This window comes from Agelaius phoeniceus, chromosome 1, assembly GCF_051311805.1.
Source record: "Agelaius phoeniceus isolate bAgePho1 chromosome 1, bAgePho1.hap1, whole genome shotgun sequence".
Classification (NCBI taxonomy): Eukaryota; Metazoa; Chordata; class Aves; order Passeriformes; family Icteridae; genus Agelaius; species Agelaius phoeniceus.
In genome coordinates, this window is record NC_135265.1 from 35,053,468 (window position 1) to 35,075,785 (window position 22,318).

Here is a 22,318-nt window from a genome sequence, read left to right on the forward strand (position 1 = left end):
AATGAGATCAGCAGAACTAAGTGTTAAAAAGGGTCATGGCTAATTTCAAAATATACTTTAGGAGTCGGACTGTCTCCAGGAAGAACAAGAGTTACTTGCCAAGTAGGAAATCATGTCAATACTGGCTATTCTTAATCATAGTCTCATGCAGTGGAGAAAATGTAGTCATTTTACCAAATGAACACCAGTTCTTAATTCTATACCTCGAGGTATTCTTCCCCCACACACCTACTGACACTTTTTTGCTGCAGCAAACATATATTGCAGCAAACATATATATATAACATATATATATTATAGGAAGTCAAACAGTCTATTCTGTGTTTTAAATAGTTTGTTGGTTTTTGATTTTGTTTCACTTTTTCCCATTTTTAAGATGAAGTAGAATTATAAAGAAAAATTTTGTGTGACCCATGAGAGTTTGAATCAACTCAGTCTATGGCAAACTGAATCTTGGGTTAATCTTCCAGGCTCATAGGGTTATGAGCTTGTATCTCATTCTCTAGACAGCAAAAATAAAAAAGCAAACTGGTCTTCTATGCATAAAAATTAATAATCCATGCTGGAGTACCCTGGAGGTTTCAGTACCACCATCAGTCAATAACTGAAAAGCTGGGGCTCTGTTACTAAGAAAAGTAGTTTAAAAATGATTTAATTTCTTAATTGCTTTCAAGTTTTAGGTTATACAGGGCTGGTAAGCAAGATTTTTAAAGATATATATTGTGGTTGAAAAACTTCTGAAGTTCTGTAAGAAATCAGTTTATATACTGAACTATTATCAGATAGAGCTTTTTTCAATCATAAGTGATATCTTTCTCTACTCACTTGTGTGAAGTACAATAAAATAGAAAACTAAGCCAAGAAAAATTATCTTGTTTGGCATGAGATTTAGCCAAAACATCAAAAGCTAGAACCTTACTCCTAAGTATTTGGGCAGTACAGCTGAAGGGCTGCATGTGCCCAATGCAAAAGTCATAAAAAAATTTAGTTAAATTTTAATTCAAACTGTTTTTCCAAAACAGGTGTTTCGATAGTGTCATATCCCATGATGCAAAAGAGTGCATCCATAAGCATGCCAATTTTGGTAGAATATATATTGTATATACCAAACCAAGATCAGTTATACCTGAAAAATAACCACTTACCTGTTAATGTAACTTAGAGCAACATAGGTTGGCTGCTGAAGTTCTTGTTTTTCTAATACACGTGGGTCTGTATCTGGAATAAAGAAATACATACACAGAATTCAGCTTTGTGCATTTACACTGAAATTAGGGGACTGAATGGTGCAAAGTAACCTAAGTGGACACAAGAGGCACAAAATAGCTCAACACAGTTTATCCATAGTGTACACTTAGCACACCTCCATCACTCGCTCATTCATTCATAAACACAGTATTGCATTACTTTGCCCAAGAATTTGAAACATCAACAGTGATGTCATTTCCAACTGTCACACAAGCTTTCACAATCCCCCTCATAAATACTAGTTTTCACTGCTTTCCATGATTTATAGTGTTAAATGGCTCAAGCTTGCTTCTTTTTTAATGTAGCTATTTTATCATTTTAAGATGTTCCAAGAGTGATTAGATCTGTTGGGTCTTGAGACTTTTCTTCTGCATCTCTGAGTTTTGTTCTCTCCCTTCTCTACAGCTTATTTTCTGAAGCTCTGAGTCAGAAAAGTCATACAAAAATACTCTTGAAGCAAAATGCTTGCCAAGCAGAGCACTGCCCACCAAAAGCCCCGAAGCAAACACATCCAAATTCCCTCAAGTGCTAACTTTCCCACTCAAATGAAAAAATATGTTTTCAATCACTGTTTCCATTGTCCTTTGCAGTTAAGTTGTGCTTTTATCTAACAAAGAAGTTTTGGTTTGAATTTTTGAAACCAAAGCCAAGGGAATATGTTCATAGTTTAGACAGCATTCTTATACCAAAACCCAGCGTTATATTGAAGTTTCAATATAACTTGAAGTTTCAAATACAACTTTGCCCTGCAAAGTTGATAGGCACCTTTAGGAGCTGAGCATAAATAGTCTTCAAAAGTTCCCAATGGAAAGTGTGCATCCTGCCTGTGCAGATTACTATAGTCATTAACAACATGTTTTATACATTACTTGAAAAGCAATTCTGTGTGTAACTTCTGTCTTTTAACTATCAAGAATAAAAGCTGCCTTTACCAAATGGCTCCCCACAGCACTGCTGCTCTCCATCTTTTATTTCTCAGAACCATCTACTTTGTGTTTGGTGAGGGGGGAAGGGCACGAGGCACTCCAAGCAAATCCCATATTTTGGACTGTTCTTGCTTCCACCTAGAGATTTTAAGCATTGTTAATGTTTAAAAATTCATTATCTTGATAAACACCTTAGTTTGACTTGCTCAGTTGCTTTCGGTGGTTTTTGTGGGGTTTAAAATATGATACAATTATTTTAAAATCTCTCTGTGCTGCTGTGCCTTAAGGAAGATTTTTAACTGAACTGAACAGGGATGGTGCTTGAGGGTTTGTGCATTTGTCACACCCACACCACTGCTGAAGCAGATAATGTCTTTATTAAAGGAGAAGGGAATCTCCTGTCTGCCTCTTAAAGCTCAGATTGATCCTAATCCTTCTCCTTACACTTGCTCCTGCACAGCTTAGGCTGCAGGATTTGCTAACATGCCTTTATCAATATATCCCTGAAGAGATAAGTAACTATGAAACTTCAGTGAAGAGGGATAAAAGTACAAGTGCCAATCCAATCAGCAAACCCAAGCCTGTTGTTCTTAAGAGGAAAAGGTCTTGCTGGTGCCTGGGGAAATTGTGCAGTAATTGCCAGCACATCACACTCCATATGAAGCTCACCAAAGACAGCAAAGCATCAGTGATCTCCCATGGTGTCTAACTCATTTTTCTGAGGAAGTGAGGTTCACACAGCATACACAGATCTTTTACTTGCCTTTGTTTCTATAAAACCCACCATCATTTAGCAGGCCAAGCATACAACTACTGCCCTGGTGAGCTCTCTTAGATTTACACCTTGGTGGTGCATGGCCTGCCATGGAACTGTCTCAATGTAGAATGTCTGCAGGGCATTAATCCCAGCCAGGACTATCTGAGAACTGCTGTGATGCCTAGAGAGGCTACCTGGAACAGAGGCTGGGCAGAATTAAAGGAATAAAGGAGGTGTTTATTGAAAGGCCTTTGAAGGGTACACCTTGGGCAGGCCAAGAGCCCGGCTATGGCTCTACCCAAGATGGTCTGTTGTAGTGTGTTTTTATATTTTGTAATACTCTAAAGTAGTTTTGTTTTGTATTCCCATATTTTTCCCAAATGGTTTATCCCAGACTGTACCCCCCTCCCTTTATCTTTGTTATCCCTCTCCCGGGATGAGATCATCCCCAAACCCCCACCCTGGCTCTCTGTCAATCACTCAGCATCCCATCCCTCCATCCAGAAGTTTCGGTCTAAGTCGTCGAGTGATGAGCCAGAGGCTGGGAGTCAGCCCCCCAAGCCTTGCCCCATACGCTGTCCTATATGTCTATCCCCCAGTACCCATCCCTTAGAGTTACTTATTGGTTGGTAAAATGTTATATACTTTTGGTTTCCACCTCCCTTTAAATGTGACCTTGGCACATCTCCCGGGGCTCTGGGCAGGAGGCCCCTGAGGTGCAGGAGCTCCTTTGGGATCCTAATAAAACCTTGGATTAACCCCTGCTAAGAGTCGGCCCTTTCTCTTCTACCGATGTCTCTGGAGTCTCTTCTGCAGCAAAGGCGCCCAGCCCAGGTGCCCTCAGTACCCTCAGGGCACACACAGAGAGTGTCTCCCTGCCAGCCCAGGTGCCCTCAGTACCCTTGGGGCACACACAGACAGTGTCTCCCTGCCAGCCCAGGTGCCCTCAGTACCCTCGGGGCACACACAGAGAGTGTCTCCCCCCAGCCCAGGTGCCCTCAGCACCCTCGGGGCACACACAGAGAGTGTCTCCCTGCCAGCCCCGCTGCCCTCAGCACCCTCGGGGCACACACAGACAGTGTCTCCCTGCCAGCCCAGGTGCCCTCAGCACCCTCGGGGCACACACAGACAGTGTCTCCCTGTCAGCCCAGGTGCCCTCAGCACCCTCAGGGCACACACAGAGAGTGTCTCCCTGTTGTCAGCCCAGGTGCCCTCAGCACCCTCAGGGCACACACAGAGAGTGTCTCCCTGCCAGCCCAGGTGCCCTCAGCACCCTCGGGGCACACACAGACAGTGTCTCCCTGCCAGCCCAGGTGCCCTCAGCACCCTCGGGGCACAGAGAGTGTCTCCCCCCAGCCCAGGTGCCCTCAGCACCCTCGGGGCACAGAGAGTGCCTCCCCCCAGCCCAGGTGCCCTCAGTACCCTCGGGGCACACACAGACAGTGTCTCCCGCCAGCCCAGGTGCCCTCAGCACCCTCGGGGCACACACAGACAGTGTCTCCCTGCCAGCCCAGGTGCCCTCAGCACCCTCGGGGCACAGAGAGTGTCTCCCCCCAGCCCAGGTGCCCTCAGCACCCTCGGGGCACACACAGACAGTGTCTCCCTGCCAGCCCAGGTGCCCTCAGCACCCTCGGGGCACACACAGACAGTGTCTCCCTGCTGTCGGCCGTGTCGGGGCTGCCCCCCGGTGTCTGCCAACTCGGGACTGGCCCAGGGCTCCTGAGAGGCTCGCAGAGAGACAGAGACAATGGTCGACCAGTCAGGAGTTTTCACACTTTTATAAGTTTTGGTTCATTTACATATTGGGGTTAATTGTCCAATTATATCTTCAGGCTATGAAGTCCCATCTTCCCAGATTGCTCTCCTCAATCTGCTGGTTTTACTTTTTGGGCCTGAAGCTGCAATGGTGTCTTTAGTTCTTGGGCTGGAAAAGGTTTGTTTTGTCTAACAATTGTTTTATCTGTGAAGGGAACTTGCTAACACTTTATATGAAGTTCAGAGTCACACACTAAGGCATTACAGAATCTGAAAAATGTGAAAGCTAAAATGTAAGGCATCAGCTGCAACCCAAGTTCAGGCATCTGTGGTTAAATGACTATGTCTTTGCTAATCCAGTTCTTAAATGGGATTAACCTCCACCTATAAACAACAGTTTCTGTGACTGAAGGAGACAAAATTGGGGCTGGTTTACGTCAGAGTGCTGCACATTATCAGTGGGAGAGGACAAGGAAAGGCTCTAATGGAGAGTCCATTAGACCACCCTTCCTGCAGCTTGCCAGTGGCTCCGCGTAACACCAGCTGAAGATGAAAATACAAAGACAAAAACCAAAAGCCCCATAACTTTTGTGGGAGTGTGTTATCAAAGCAGAGAGCAATTTGCCTGCTAGCACCTGGAGAAAGCAGACTCCTGTCTCTCAGTAGGTGCTGCCTGTCACATGAGGAGCACAATGCAGATTCTATTTGATCTATCTGTCCCTCCCCCCTCCATGTATCAGACTTCACAGTTTTTAAAGTCAAGTATGCTGCATATAACAATTCCACAAAATAATCCAAGCAATGGTAAAAAGATCTTGTATGAATTTAGCACTTAGAATGCTTGACACATTTTTATTCCTCTTGCAACCAGGTGCTGGGTTGCCAGTCATGAGAATGCTGCATTCACTTCTGCACTGCAGCAGGAACTCTACACATAACACTGCTGGGTACTATTTCTCTTCCTCAGCTATAATATAAAAAAAAAAACACATAAATGTGTTCTGGGGCTACAGCAAGGCCCTCAGAGAAGAGCAGAAGAGAGGAGAAACAGCTGTGCCACAAGTGGCAGCAGCCCTGGGGCCCTGGCATAGCCCTTCCCCAGTGGAGGGACATGAAGGGGCACACTGGCAGCTCCTCTGCATCCACCTAAAACCTGCATGGCTGTGCTATCCAGGCCCATGCACATTTGGCCCACCACTGCCAGCTTTTTTCTCACTGTCTAAAAATGCCACCAGTCCATTCCTTTCTGCCTCCATTCCCTCTTCCTCTGCCCAGCCTCAGACAGTGCCTTTCCTCTCTCCTGTCCCATTCTAACTGCATTTCTTCCCATATATCCTGCCCTCCATCGCTCTCAACTGCTTTCTCTGTTATGTTCCCCTCTCAAAATGTCCCAACATAAGAACAAGTTAAAACTTTCACAGAGTTGTCAATAACTTGTTCACTCTTGTACCACAGGACTGCACATAGATGCAATTCATTCCCTGGACCGCCCTCTTCCCTTCTGCTCCTGCCTGACTCCTCCACTCCCTTTATTGTATTTTACTTCTAATTTAGGCAGTCTCTGCTTGCATTTCTGATGTTAGTTAGCACTTTTTTGAGCAGAGTGAATACACATTGTTAACAACTACAAAAAGATCACAATCATCTCAAACTTGATAAAAAACCCCCAGTACTTAGTGCTTTTTTTCTTTCTTTTTTAAGGAATAGCAAGTACAGCTACAATGGGATTAAGGAGCAGTATTCCCTGATGCTGAGCCTTCAAGCCTGGACTTCCAGCACTCTGCTTTTCTCATGCATAAGCACATTCATACATACAGACACTAGCAATGTTTTCTGATACCACACATGCTGCCCAAAGCCTGTCTTTGAACACGTGCTGCCCCACTGACCAGGATGTTATCCATCAGCCAACGCTCTCACTTAATCTGACTTGGGAATGAGGAGCAGGGGAGACAAAAATCTGTTGTCAATCTCACAAAAATGGCCCTGTATAATGTTACATGTTTAGTCAATGTTTCTTCAAACTCACACAGACTGGTCAAAGTCAGCCAAAAGTAGCCTAAATAGTTTCCAAAGAGACACCTATAATGGTTTAAACACTCACAAATGACAAATTTCTTCTTGAAAATATTTAAGCAATATAACTTAGGGCTGATCTGAGTTCCCTTTCTTGTAAGAAAAACATCCAGCACATACACAAAAACTGCTCCAGAACTTGAGGGGACTGGTTGATTAACATTACTTTAGCTACCCTCACTTCTTGAATTAACAAGGGCTATCCAAGACTCACTACTTCACTGGTTTTGCTGTAACACTTTAAATCCACTAGAACAAGTTGCCACCTGCTGTACATTAGCTGCCTTCATTACTTGTCTCTTCTTAGAAACATTATGTGCCACTGATTTCATTCCACAGTGGGAAGAATTACTTTCTGTAATGCTGTGAGAGTTTTTTAAGCTACGTCCTCCCCATTTACTATGGTGCTAGATTTTTCAATCTTTTTTTAAAAATGAAATATTATTAAAAGAAAATTTTTATCTTATATGAACTAGTCCAGAATTTTGCTCTGCATCCCAGCACCTCACTATTTAAAAGACTGAAGTGTGGATGCTAACATCCATAAGAGAGACAGAATTACTCAGTCATCTGTAGGATTAGACCCCTCCAATTTCTCACATCCACAACCTGCTTCATATTGGACAACTAGACAAGTAGTATCAGTGTATAATTAAGGCTGAAAGACCATAAATTGCACTAAGCCATCTTTGAACTGTTCACACAAAGCCAGGCATTTTCTGTGGAGTATGTTCTAACAAAATAAATCACTGACTACTGAAGCATGCTATGATTACTAAATCACCTCACTACACAGAAATACTTTGCAGCTTGAAAGCACTGCAAAATCCTAACCTGGCAAAGTATTTTAAAGAGAGCAAATAATAAACAAAGACATCCATATCCTGTATAAGCACAGTCTTCAATTATATAACTTGGTTCTACGCTAATATTTTTGTACAAAAATACACGCCACATCTTCATTGTACATAATGCAGCAATAAGCTTTTACCCTACAAGATACAAGAAAGTTATCAGAAGCAGCTTCACTTTCATAAGAGCCTTGGTTTTAAATCACTGTGAAAGATCACTTTTCACCTTACAAAATGCTAACAAATTCCAGTGGCATTATTTTACAACCACGAGCTTTCTTCTTATGGGGCCCAGGAAAGTGGTAAAGATAGTCTCAGAAGAAAAATAATGACCTTAAGGCTGCTCTTCAACATTTTGAATATGAACTGGCCAGTTCTGTTTTAACCCCACCCTGGCACCATTTAACAAAAGCAGAGGTTGAGGTCAAGATTGACAGAAAATACAGGTGCCTAAAGAAGGAGACATGAATCCCTACTCACAAATGCAGTGGCTGGATTGTCAAAATTTTTTGGTAGCTGTAATCCTCCAAGAGATTTCACAGACCAACAACCTGAGTAGCTTCTTTATAGCTGATACTTATCCTTTTATCCATCTTTGCCATAGGGGGTCTTATGCTAATTGAGTGTGGGGGTGGTTATTGGGGAACAAATTTCAGCCTAACAAGCAAGGTCTCTCAGAGAGCTCCAGTGAGCCTCTGGTGAGAAGTACAGGACAACTCCCTGATGTTGCAGATATTACTTTTTGGAGGGAAGGGTTTAGAGATGTCCATACCTTAAAAAGACTTAGGTTTGAAAAATATGTCTTCTGTAAGTCATATCAATTTTATACCGAATAGTTACGACAAAAGCCAAAAGGCGCAACTCCCTTTGCCAACCCAAGGGCCTTATTTCCATTTCAGTTTAATCTCTAAAAGAGTAACAAAATGCCTTTAATGTAATGAAAAGAACAGCCCTGAAAAGGATTTTAAAAGGATTTTAAAAGCACATATTTGCAAGGACCAAGGACTTACAAGTCTCTCCCAAGTCACTTGGAGATGTTAATGATAATCTCACCTTTTTGTGCAAGATCACACTGGGGTAAACTGCCAACACAGAGGTTCCCCAGACTCAAACCTGACTTTGCCAGAACATCCATACACACGTTCTGCTCGCCCACCAGCAGGTTCACAGAGTGCCTGTCTTGTATTTCACTTGGCCTTGAAACTGGCTGATATAAGTCAGCTCAGCTAGTTAATTAAAAACTACACTTCCCTTGAAACTGGCTTGCTTCACTAATGATGCCAAGGCAAATATTTCTGTTGGCTTCCTCAAAAGTCTGCAATTGTTCCTATGTGGATGTAGCTTAAAAAGCCAGAAATAGATAAATTCAATGTTACTGGAAATTGCTCCCCATCTAAAACCTCCATTACAAGGAAACCATTATGAGTTTCACAGTATCAATTCCAAATGCAGTGTTAATCGTGTCTTCTTAAAAATAAAAAAAAAAAAATCACAGAGAAATTAACACAGAGAAATTAAGTCCCTTAATTGTATCTTTAACAGAAAAAAAATTCTCCTCGTCTTCAAAAAGGAGATTATGCTCTTCACTTCAAAGACAGGACACTGGAAGATAAATATGATTCTGCAAGAGTTTCAAATCTGGAATTCAAGAACACCTTTACCATTTAAGCATGAGTTTAGGTTCTTTCCAAGATCAAGGTGTTAAATGCCACAGAGATGGACTTATCAAAATGTGTGAAAGAGGTAAGATACCAAACTTTCACATTTCCACAATAAGCTCTTTAGATGACTTAGCTCTCTAAATAGATGACTAAGAAAGCTACATACAGGCAAGTATAAACAAGAAAACTCTGTACTTATGTCAAGTTTCACAGTTTTGGTGAAGGCTAGAGGCTCCAGAATATGTTTTAGGACAAAATTCTGCCTGCTTGGTCTATCCCAGAGTTGCAAGAATTTCTCAGTTTGCTGCAAACAGTTTATTTCCCCCATCAAATTCTACTTAAGTGCATGAACCCATGAAAAAAGAGACCCTTACAGACACAGGTTACATAAGTAATAAAAGAAGGTCATGAAACTGCAGCATTTTTGGCCAGCTGGGGGACAGCTTTGTTGGGCTGCTGCTCAACCCAGGCCTGTGGACTTCCCACACAGCAACTGGGTGATTGCAATTGCTGCATTACAGCAGGAGAATAATGCAGTCCAAAGACAAGGCAAAGTCACAGCCCAAAAGCTGAACTGCTGTGGACTTCTCCTAAAGCCTTCAAGCACAAAAAGGTTCTCATTAATCTTAATAACTGCAAATTACATATTACACATGTAGACAAGTGGTTAGCAAAAGGAAATGTCAAACAGAAGGTTTATTTAAATGGAGGCTGCCTCAGTAAAAAAAAAACCCAACAAGTATAAATTGGGAATGTACACAGAGGCAGCTGGAAGGCAAAGCAGCAGCTGCTGACTTAACACTCTGGATTAGCACACACTGGCCCCTTCATGTTGGTGCACCTCCCAAGGAAGTGAGGCAGCCCTTGTGGAGTTCCCAAGGAAAATGGTAATTTGTAAAAACTGCCTCTTCACTGGAAAGACACCATGACCCCAGGGACAGCACTCCCAGCATTTTAGCTTCACTGAGTCAATGAATGCAGAACCTCTAAGAGGCAATCAGAGGACATGACTGCAAGAGGAAGTATAAAAAAGGGGAGAGAAGTTCAAAAGCAGAAAATCATTGAAAACTAAAGCACAAGAACCTCTGAGAACACCACAACCAACAACATCCATTCATTAACGCAGACTGACACAAATGAAATTCCATTTTGTAACACAACTCCTGTGAGACACAAGAACTCAGGGTCTTGTCATATGAGAAAATGGTATCTTGGTGGGTGATAAAATAACACATGGTATTTCAGATAACCTACACAGAAACAAGCCTGTGCTTTGATATTACAGCAGAATAGAACCTTTTATATAACACTACATTGGAGCAAACCTGTTTCACCCTTGCAAGCTGCCAGGTGCTGCTTATTTGATTCAGACTGTGAACTTTTAAAAATAATGGCCACCCTGTATCTTGTCCAGATAAGCAGGGCTCTGATTACAGGTTCACATGCATTAATGCACAGTTACTAAAAGTATTTTAGCAACACAAATGAGGTGATCACTGTACATTTTCTATTTTTAAAAACCAAATAGCCAAGTAAACAAACAAAAACCTGAAAAACATCTTTCATTGAAAAAAAAAAAGTGATATAACCATATGCAAGAAAAGGTTATTTCACATATGGACAATAGAAAAGAGAAAGAATGCATGGAGTCCAGTCAAGGATCCTGAATATTTTAAAAATGTTTTAATTTCTGCAATTAAGTTAATTATTGCACAATAGTAAGTGACCACAGTGCTCCTCAGTTGCTGAAAGCAACCTTTGGATCTGTCATGCTGCCTTCAAACAGGCAATTAAAGTGAAAAATGAGAGTGTGCAGAACTTTCCAGTACCATATATTATACACAAATAACACACAAATAAAATCTGAAGTTCTCAAAACCAAACACTTGATACATTTAGTTATGCTTTTATCCGTTTATTTGAACATGTATTGCTTTGCTACTCTTGAAATCCTTATTACAGATAATCTACTGCTTTAAAAAGAGTTTTCCCTTACCAGAAATCAAGAGAACTTTCCAATTCTCTGTCCCCAAAATAATGTGCATTAACTGAGGCTGAGCAGTGTAAAACATTCCAACTGTGGGCTTTCCTGGTCCCTTTTAGAGTGGTGCTGACTGGAGACAGAGCCCAGCCCTCGAGGGCACTCTCAGGCCTCCGGCACACCTGAACAGGCTGGCACCCACAGGCTGCAGCTGCCTCTGGCACAAAGAATGGCAACCCAAACAACCCAAATTTAAGTCACCTCCTGCTATGATCTTCTCCTCTGAAAGCCCAAACAAATCTCCAGCAGCAACTTCAAGAGACGGAGCTGTGTAGGAGGGTATAACCCTAACCCTTTCAGAAAATATTACAGTGCACTGTGATTGAAGACACCCTCAATCTCAGTAGCTCATGCCTCAGCATAAAAAGACTAATGCTGTAAATCAGCTACTTAATTTCTATTCAAACAGAACATAATTGCTGGTAACTGGCTGAAAAGCAACAAATGCCAAAAAAAGGTCTTTGTGATCTTTCAGATGTAATGAACTGCAAGCACACTTCATGTGCCACGATGCTTTTCCACTTACTATGCTAATTAGTTTTTATTTGAAACACACAATTATTGCTGCAACCAAATGCAATCATTAATGTATTTATTTGATAGGCAAAATATTCATGAATCAAATCAACAAGAAATAAGCAGAGCTGGAAATGTCCCTTAGAGAAAGAAAAAACCCTCCAGAACTGCTGCTATTTAATTTTACTTTTTAAATATTCAATTTTTAAGCATTTGAAATGTTAACATCTTGCTTGCAATTTCTAAGTGCAAATACACTTAATGAAGCTTGACATAGAGAAAAATTAGAATGCCATTTTCACAGAACTTAACAACATTTAATTCAAGTCAAATAACTTCATGATATCCCACTGGAGAGTAAATAAAAGGTCCATTTGCACTTAACAGTCAAGCACACAGGACATAACATATATCATTATTAATCTCTAAAATGATCCCATTTCAGTAATTAAATGAGCATTTTTATTCCTCACCACACTGTGATGTCTCTTTTGGCTGAGAGTTTTAAAAACTCCTGTACTGTGGAAAGGCATTCACTCAGATCAGGCAAAGTCCCCAAAATCAATTAAAATAAAACTTAATTAATGGTCTAAGGATACTGTTCTGTACTGAAACAATGATCAAACCACTTTCATGACCTGCAGCACTGCCCCCAAACACCCACACCAGCACAATGGTCCCTTTAATCACTTTTGTTGGATTGAAGGACCCCTGACCAGCGTGGCTGTCCTGCCTCCCCAGATGACTCCTGATGCCAGCAAAGCCCCTCTGCCTGCATGGCTGTGACTCCCTGGAGGTGACCTGGTACTGGGCTGCCTGGGGGGAAAGAGTTTGTCATTCCCTGCACTGCCAGACTGGAGAGAGAGGAGGAAAAGGAGCTGACCCAGCCCTGCCTGCAGAATTTCTAGGTATTCAGTCAAACTGCTCCATTTCCAGCGTTTCACACATTTCTCCCCTCTCTAAGGTCAAACACATCATTACCCAGCACATCTGGAAGTGACACAAAGAAACAGAAGAATGAGGAGCATTCATCCTGCTCTTAGCATTTTGCCAAAATTGTAAGGAAATAAATTTTTAGAGTTGATAATTGATTGATTGAGGGTTGGATTCTGTGGGGTTCTATGAGAACCCAGGCCTTGTTTGGGCAAATCCATTGGGAAGTTTGGCCTTTTTTGGGCAAAAATTGGTAACTAGTAGTTTGAAGAACAATCTTTAAATAAACCACAAGGCTCTGTTTTTTCAATGTGAGGTGAGTACATGCTTAAGACCATATTTTAGGATAAACACTTCAGCATAAAGGAAGCTGTTATTTCAAAACAGCTAGTTTTCCTACTAAAAAAACTTTAAATTTATAGGTTTGTGTTTGGTCTTCATAATAATATTACTCAAATACTCAAACCCTTGTTCTCATCTAGTTTTAATAATGAAATCCTAGCTAAACATTCAAAAATAAATAAAACCTAGCATACTTTATATAAAACTTCAAAAAATATATATCTTGACAGTTCTGATGCTTGAGGGTTTTATTTCCCAAAGTAGTAATGATCTCCAGGAGTTAAAATAATATGATTATATCCCAACTCCATGACCAGCTAAACCACAACTGAACTGCAGTGGCACATATTTCATTTGCAATGCCAGAGGATCTCCATTTGAGACTATCAACACAGCACTAAATTTCCAAGTGTCACTGGAAATAGGCCACCTGTAATTTTGGTTGGAAACACTAATATGAACTGCTATAAGCAGCACAGCCAATGTTTTACCAGTTCAACCTCTTCATCTTTACCAGCAATGAGAAAGGAAAGCTTTTTACTCTCACTTTAATACTGTGTCTTCTCTCCTCTGCAAACCGTGGTTGAGGGATTTTTTAGTTTATTTTAGGGGAGGATTGTATGAGAAGGAAACAAAACATATTTTTCCTGTGAGTCACTAAAATTACTATAAGCAGCTTATCTTCTGTGCTACTACTCTGCAGTCTAAGAGACAGGATTCCTAATCTTTGCTTCCTGCTGATAGGGAGTGCACAGAACTAAACCATGTCTTGTAAGGAAGAAGGAAAGAGCATAATTACCTAATGTTACTCAAAAGAAGCTCCAGAAGATAGCAACCATGCCAGGTGGAGCATGGACAGGAATCAGATGTGTTAGAACACTAGGTGCTCAGCTAACCTTTCTTTCCTGAAATGTCTTCTTCCAAAATTCGTTGGTAAATACTGTGTCTTATGTAATTTTATTACTTTATTTCACTGGGAATAATTTCACCACCAATATGCCTCATCCAAGGCCATGAACAACTCCAGATTTGTCACCAGAGCTACATGTGAAACATCCAGCAACAAGCCTACTTTGCAGGGAACAAGAAATGCACAAAATCATATATCACATATCACATTTCCCAAAGAGAGTAAGGGTGTGGTGTGGGGGTGTCCCTCACTTTAAGGGTAAGATATCATCACTGAAATAGTCCACAAATGTGAACCTAATACTCTGAGATGAAAAATCCATTTTTCTGCAAACTAACTATCAATAAACTTAAATAAAATAGTTATCATCCCCAAACAGCACCTTTTGGAAGTCTAAGACTCAGTTATTGGAATAACAGGAACTGGCATATGAGAAAATCATTAAGTGCTGTTAACAATCAGCCTTGAGCAACAAGACTATTTTATTTGCCCTTAAGTATTAACAGTGGAGCAGAACCTTTGCAGTTTTGTACCTCTGACATCTGTTTTTGAAAGAGAATCTCAAATTATCTTGAGAACTGAGAAGGTGAGATAGATTATTTCATACAGTTAATGAATGGGTTCCAGTATTCCAAGCCACTGGGAAGCCCAGTGTAGCAAGGGGTTTGGTGCCCTCCATTGAACTAATCTGGCCATCTCAGTCCAGCTCTTAGAAAGAACAGGATTTTGCAGAGCAGGGAATGGGTGAAGCCTCAAAGCTCTGCTAGAACTGGATGCTGCCATGTGCTCTCTCACCTCAGTGGTCTGAACCCATAAAGCACAAAGATAAAGATGAGGCTTTACCCTCAGGCAACCACTCATAAACTGAGGCTTGCAGAGGGAGAACAAAACCAAAAGCTGAATGGTCAGTTTAAAACAGAAAATAAAATATTATATAAGCTTAAAAATATCAACATTAAGCAGACATTTAAGGATATAGATGAGCTTAATAATCAAAGATGTTCTAAGACCATGGCATGTTCTTATACATTCTAGTTTTACTTTATTATCCCAATCAAAACCATGCAGAGTCCAACAAAGCAAACAAAAAAATACCCCCACAATCCCCTCCAAACAAGCAAACAACCCCCCCCAACCCCAACAAAAAAAAAAATCAATCAACCAAAATAAACAAACAATCCAAACCCCCATATCCACCCCGTGCCATCCTCCCCCCCAAAACAACAGCAACAAAAAATTGCCTGGTGCGAACACATAGGAAATACAAGAAGTTACCAATTCCTTCAAAATTCTTACACTATCATTGCCCTCACAGAGAATTTGAATATAGAATAATTAATCAAATAGTGACACCAATGAATACAAAGCTAGCTGACCATAATAAGAAAAAAAAAGTCTTTACAATTATGCCAGCAGTAAGACTATTCACTATAAAATCTCACAAAAAATTACATGTCATTCTTTGGCTTCCATAGTTCCATAGTTTTGCCTGGCATTCATGTAAGCCTGAAGTATCTTCACTTCCTTAATGATTGATGTAATAGAAAGCAACAGAAGGGCATTGCACTTTTTGCAGGTGAAAGTGGTGCTCCAGGTTCACAAAAGTCAAGCTCAGGCAGGCTTCTCAGCAGAGAAAGCTCATTTTCTGCTCAGGAATGTCTAAGGGATCAAGCATTCTAATAAATGCACTGGTATGTCAGAAATCAGTTTTAATTAAGTAAAGGTAAGGAAAAAGATATGAAAGAGAACCTTTCCTACAAGCAGTAAAATTTCTCCTTGCATTGAATTATGTAAAAAAAAAATCTCATAACTGCATGTGAGTTTGAAATGTTGCTCATTTCTGATGTAATAGAGTAGACAAGCAATGCCTCACTCCTAGCTCAGGGTAACTTTGAAAAGTAGTACAGCCTTGTTTCAAAACAGTGTAAAGTTTACTGTATTTAGTCATTTGAAAAATGGAGCATTCAGAATTCCCAGGACACCAGTTATTTTGCTATTCTTATGCATTATAAGTAATTAGAATCAGGAAGAACTTAGAAACAGGTAGGGAGGAAAGAAGGACATTCAAGCAAGGCCTTCTCAGATCATGATACTAAAATATCTACTGTATATATACACACCTTTCAGGGTAACTAAAAAAAAGATGCACATTCTTTAAAAAACCCAGCTGCTAATTTTACAGTCAGTAGCTGACAAAGAAAATTTCTTTCTGAAGTGATGGTATAGTACCTTCTAAATTCTACTACTGTTACTACTAAACAGCATTTAATTAACAATTAGGAGTGGACAGCATTACCAAATACTACAGCAATAAATCTTAATACAATTTTTATTCTGTACTGTTCATCCTCTGATCAATACCCAAGTATGAAACAAAAAGCACAACATACATTTACCAAAATTACTTAAGGGATATGATAAGAGGGAGATAGCAGATAAAGGTTCTGAGGTTGAATTTCAGGACAATTTAAACTCTGATTAATTTGTCTCAATATTTATTCAGCTATGGTGTTACTTACTCTGTTGGAGTTATTTGTAAACACAGTTCTGTAAAACCCTCTAAAGAACATTAAATTATTTGTCCTCAAAAGACTATCAGTTTATAGAAAAAGACACTTTCAACTTTAAAAAACCCCATATTTCAATAATGACCTTACAAGTGAAATGGCAAATACTATCAGAAAATTAACATCACCTTTCCAAGTATGTTACTACCTGCAACAGCAGGTGCTTCCTATTTATAGTCTGTTTCTCTCTTCTCTATAAATAGTCGCAAAAGTTTAACAAAACCCTTTAAAACATTTCCATCAAAGGCTTATTTAAAAAGGTATGGCCCATTAAAGGGTATTTGTTTAGAGGAAGAGCTTCTTGGGTTTGTTGTTTCTAAACAAACTAATAAAAGAACCCAAGTGGCAACAAAATACTTCTCCAGGTTCAACAGACACCTACATACTAGCATCAGGATGATATAACAATATAACTAATAATTCACAATATTTACTAAAATTGCTTTGAACTCTTTTTATATTCAGCACTAACATGGTGTGCAAGTATGGTGGTTGGATTACAAGAGAAATTAAGACCCAGCAATAATGCTCCCCCTCCTCCAAAGCATTTTCCCTGTCCCTCCAATAAGCTTTTTCTATTCCCTCCTCCTGTCTCTAAATCCATCCACTAAGGCTGTGTGAATTATCTCCCTCTCCATTCAGTTTGCATTTTAGCAAGTTCTAATATTCATTCCTTAAGGCAGTGTCAGTGTGCTCACCCTTTGCTCTACAGTGGTGCTGATTTGCAGAGAGAAGCAGAGAAATGCCTTGCAACTCCTCCATAATTTATTCTAGCTCTAAAGTTTTCCACTGCAGTCAGTAGACTACCTAATAGCCTAGTCAAAATGAAGACAAACATCTTCTATGACAGAAAACCGTGGGGAAGGTGGCATGAATTAAAGAGCTGGAAAATAAACACCTTAAACAAACCACCTCAGCGGGAGACCGAGATTGTCTGGCAATGAACTGCAGACAAGATGCTTCAAAAAGCCCCATAACAAAGAAAAAGCTGCATATTGTTCAAGGGTTCCCATGTCAGCACCACCCCTTAAGCCAGAAACATTAATAACTTCTCTTTTGTTTTCATTCTTTCTGGGAGGAGAAGGGAGTTGAAACCCAAACAAACAAATAAAAGTATATAAACATGATTTCTTTTCTTGCTAGTTGAAATTTGCCCAGGCCAAGTACTAATGTACGATCCTGGGGTTGAAGGTTTCTTGGTTTTGTTTTGAAAGGGGCAATGGAGTCCTACCATTTGGTTGAATGATAAAAAGCTTAAGACACTCCTTACCAGAGGCTGTCCACTGCATCAGCTCAGCAGCCAAGCTTATCAGTTTGATGAGGTAATTGCTTACATCTTTTCCTAACTAGATTTCTCTTTTTCTTCCTTACACACTTGGAAAAAAACTTTAATGAATTGATTATCAATTAAATGTACCAGACTGATAGCTATCAAAAATGCTCTCTGCATTGCCTTGATAAGCAGAAATTCACTATGAGCAGTCAAAATATAAGTTTTTCTGCTGTTGTATCACTGGGGTAAAGACTGACTTTCCAGTGTGAAAGTTCAGGCATATCATTCCAGTCAGGATGAGACCCAAGGAGTCTGACAACCCCTTGCAATCTGACTTCAATGGGAAGAAATCCAGTGGACTGAGGAAGGAAAGCACAGGAAGGTACAGCATGCTCTACCATCCATCAGCATAAATCATCAGTGGACTGGGACAGGGAGGGATGGCTGGAGGCAGACTGCACTACAGTCATGTTGCAGCCTGAGGTAGTGTCTGCTGGGAATACAATAGCTCATTCTCCATGCCCATGCAATAAATGGCCTTCTCTCTGCAGCTACCAGTTAAGATTATAAATCAGTATATTTTGCAATATTAAAAGCCACTCCAGCTGCAAAGGAACCAAGATCATAAATTCTTTTCAATGCACTTTTGAACAGCTTCAGACAGTAGTGAGGCTTTCCTGGGAACACTAGACAGCTGTAAAATAGCTGCTTCAAATTTAGGTTCTATTATAGGAGATGGAAAAGACCTGTATGAACTACTACTTAATTAACAGATCAAGCCACCAAGACCCATGAGGAAAGAATTCAGCTCTTAACAAAAGGTTTTAACTGTTTCTTGATCCCCTATGTGATGTTTTTAAATTAAGTCAAAAATCTGAGTTGAAGGACATCTCCAGATCTCATCTCCCCATTGCTATTAATGTATGTCAAGTTAACAGAGGGGATGAGTAGAATTTGAGGTATTTCTCAGAAGGATGAGCCGGCTAACCAGAGGGTCTGAGGAACCCACACACCAGCTCTTCCTCAAACAGGCATGAAAAAGGTCTTTGCTAATTTGTTTCTTTTCTCATATGAAATCAATGGCTCTTAATCTCCAGTTGATCACTTAATTTACCAAGAAGGAAATTAGACTATTTTTTCTGTAACTTAACAGCAGCTATAGTTGCCCACACAAATTACCTCTCTGCTGTTCATCAGACCAGGTGATTTAAGAGCAGGTTTGGAGTGGAATGGGAAAGGAACATTGCAGTATCTGCCATGACCAGTAAAGGAGCTTCACAATTGTCTGCAAACAATGATCAATAGCTGCAATTTTATTGCTCAGTGTTTCCACTGAGACTTGCTTGGAGACATTGTGAAAGGAATGCCATCAGCAAAACCCCACTCTTCTTTAAATCCAGTTATGTTCAATGTGAACAAAGAAGGGAGCCTCCCAGCTAGCACATTGTGTGGAATGGTGGACATGGAGACAGCAACAAGCTATGCTGTGTTTCTGCAAGACAGAACACTGAAGAAGGCAAAAAGGGCCAGGAGCTGGACTGGATGATGCTGATGGGTCCCTTCCAACTGAGCATATTCTATGATTCTATCCTTTTCTGCTTCCCACAGTAAGTCTGCACATGGTCCTGGTCTCCAGCACAAGCAATGTGTCTTAGCTCTTGTTTTCTGTGCAGGTATAAAAGGACCAGCTTCTTTCCTTCAGGTTTAAAGCTTGAAGAAAAGAAAAAGAACTGTTACGAAGCACCTTGAAAAAGCATTGCATAGTAAGTACTTTTAGCCCACTATCAATAATGGCAAAGCTTACACTAAAGAAAATTATTAAGTACCGAAGTTATTTTTGGTCCCAGTTTTAAATAAGAGAGTGAATATTCTGCACTGGCTAGGGTCAAAGCTCTCAAGGTCAATTTCCAGCTCAGTCACAGACTGCCTAACAGTCCTGACACTAGTTTCTTTGCTCAACTGACATTTATTTTTTTTTTTTTTTGCACTTCAAGCCTTCTTCTGCTTGCTGTGCATAAAACTAAAGAATATTCCTGAGGGTACATTGTATTTGATGGTGCAATTCAGTATCAACAGTGAGATGTGAGCATAACTATACTTCAAAATCTTCCCATAAACACACTCTTTTTCCACAGTTCCAACAGAAACAAAGTACCATTTGCCTTGGTTATTACCAGTAGTGGAAGGCTGCAGTGAGGTCTCCCCGGAGCTTTCTCTTCTCTAGCCTGAGAGAATGGCTGTGCCATTCAGCTTCACATCATCTGCAAACTCACTGAGGGAGTGCTTGATCACACTCTCTGCCACTGACATGTTAAAGAGCACCAGTTCCAGGACAGAGCCCTGAAGGACACCATCCATCAGCAGCCTCAGCCTGGATGTAGAGCCACTGACCACAGCTGTCTGGCTGCATCAGGGTACCAAATAAACAAAGAACTCAGGCTGTAAGGTATACAACACTGAGGAGAAAATACAAGAGAATGTGTATAACTCTAGTCACTGCATGCATCCAAATATTCAATCATCCACAAGTGCTTGGAGCCACTAAAGCAGAGTGATCAGGGTGGGTGGGGAGGATGACACCGAAAACCACCACTACCACCCTGAAAATAAAAAAGAAGCACTCAGTTTGAGTTCACTGTCATATTCCTGGCAAAATATCTGCTGAAGCACTGCAGAGAATTTTACAGGCCTGGAGGAGACACTGAAGAAATACAAACATATCAATGAATACCAGCAGTGAGAGATAAACAGTTTCAAATGCTTCATACAACCAGAATCACTTTGCAGCCAGATTCATTGCCAAGATGAGAACTTGGAAGGCTTCTGTCAGACTATTTCCAATTACAGTGTTTTATGAAAACACAGGGCATACAGTATGCCTTGATGAGAAAAACCAGTGTATATATAGGCTCATCATCCTGAAGCAGAAAGCACTGAGGTAAGTACTAGTTGTTATGGATACGTCTGCATAAGTAATGGGTGTTATTGCATCTAACCTTTGGGTTTCATTTATTTTATATTGGAGGGTGTGGGTGTGTGTAGAGAGATTTATGATTTATGTTATAAACATTCATCTGCCACAAAATCCTGAAGCGTTCTTACACTGACTGAAAAAAACACCTTCAAGCAGTGAGTTTAATGGAAATTCAGAGGAATCAAATATCTTTAGACAACTTTGAAAAATGCACTGTTGATTATTCTTTTAATGAGTTTGTGTATTGCTCAGAAATTCTTTGATAAGCAATGTTTCTCACTGCGTATGGACAATTAAATGTGAACAGATTTCATGACACAACACGTAACTCATTTGTGTGTTCCTTGTGTCAACTGACCTCTCAGACTGAGAGCTGCTCTTCTGATGACTGATGCTATACTGGGGGAAAAAACTCCACCCAAACATCTTTGATGACCTCACAGTTACTATATGAGACACACAGAGGCTAGAAATACCATAATATTCTATACATTTTTCTTTGTATACATACAAGACAGGAGGAAAGACTCTAAGGACCATAAAAACCAACTACCAGACAAAATTCTAAATCACTTTTGGTACAGACACCTGGTAACACAAAATGAACATCTGAAACCAGGTATGAGAGTTTAGAGATTTTTGTGTTGAGTTTTTAAAAATAAATTTTTATTTCAGTTAGAAAATAGAGTGTTACTAATTGGAAATAGTCTGTGTTCTAAGCCCTTCTGTTGGGTAAACCTGACAGCTCCAGTAAAAGTTCATGTGTCTTCTATTTTTAAATGAAAAATAAAATTTGCTTTGTCCTATTTAGGAAATAATAACAAAAACCCAAATCATTATAAACAAACACACACACACACACACATATATTTTTTTAAATTTTTTTTATACATATATGCACATGGCCCAGTTTGATAGATCTGGAAATTGGTCAAATGAAAAATGAGTCCTAAATTTTTAAGCCAACTTCACAAGTTGGACCTATCAAGACTCTATAGAGTTGGAAGCCCTAAAGATCTCATGACTTGAAAAGACCATGACTTGAAAAGAAATAAACTAAATTCAGACCTTGGACTGTTTTCTTGGACCTCTGTTCTCCTTTAAACCCAGTCTTGAAAAGTTTAGGCTCCTCTCCTTCTCTCCTCACCTGTCAGCAGTCCCTAAAGGCAGTTTGTACTCACTCTCATTTTTGGTCAGAGAAACAAGAGAGAAAATGTTCAGGTTTCCCTCCCCAAAGATTTCAGCAGCCTATCAGAAGAGTTGCCAGGAAGTAATCTTTCAAACTCTTTAACAAACAGCCTCTGGTAAACATAAAGAATTCTTAGAAACTTTTGCTTCTTTAGTCTCATTACAAACATCTACTATGCTAAAATAATGAACTATTTCCAGATATTGTAACTTTGACAAATTTGAACAGTTTTCACTAAAAAGAATTCACTCTCCTCTCTCTTAAGTTCTAAAACTTGCTCCAAGACAGAGATATGGATC

At 40.1% G+C, this 22,318-nt stretch overlaps 1 protein-coding gene across 1 annotated transcript in view; it reads right to left on the reverse strand.

Moving 5' to 3' along the window:
- Positions 1-22,318, reverse strand: part of JAZF1 (JAZF zinc finger 1) — a 190,823-nt gene that overhangs the window by 84,323 nt on the left and 84,182 nt on the right. Inside the window, exon 2 of the mRNA XM_054635261.2 lies at positions 1,146-1,218. Within this exon, the coding sequence (XP_054491236.1) occupies positions 1,146-1,218 (73 nt within the window). The remainder of the gene's footprint in view (positions 1-1,145; positions 1,219-22,318) is intronic.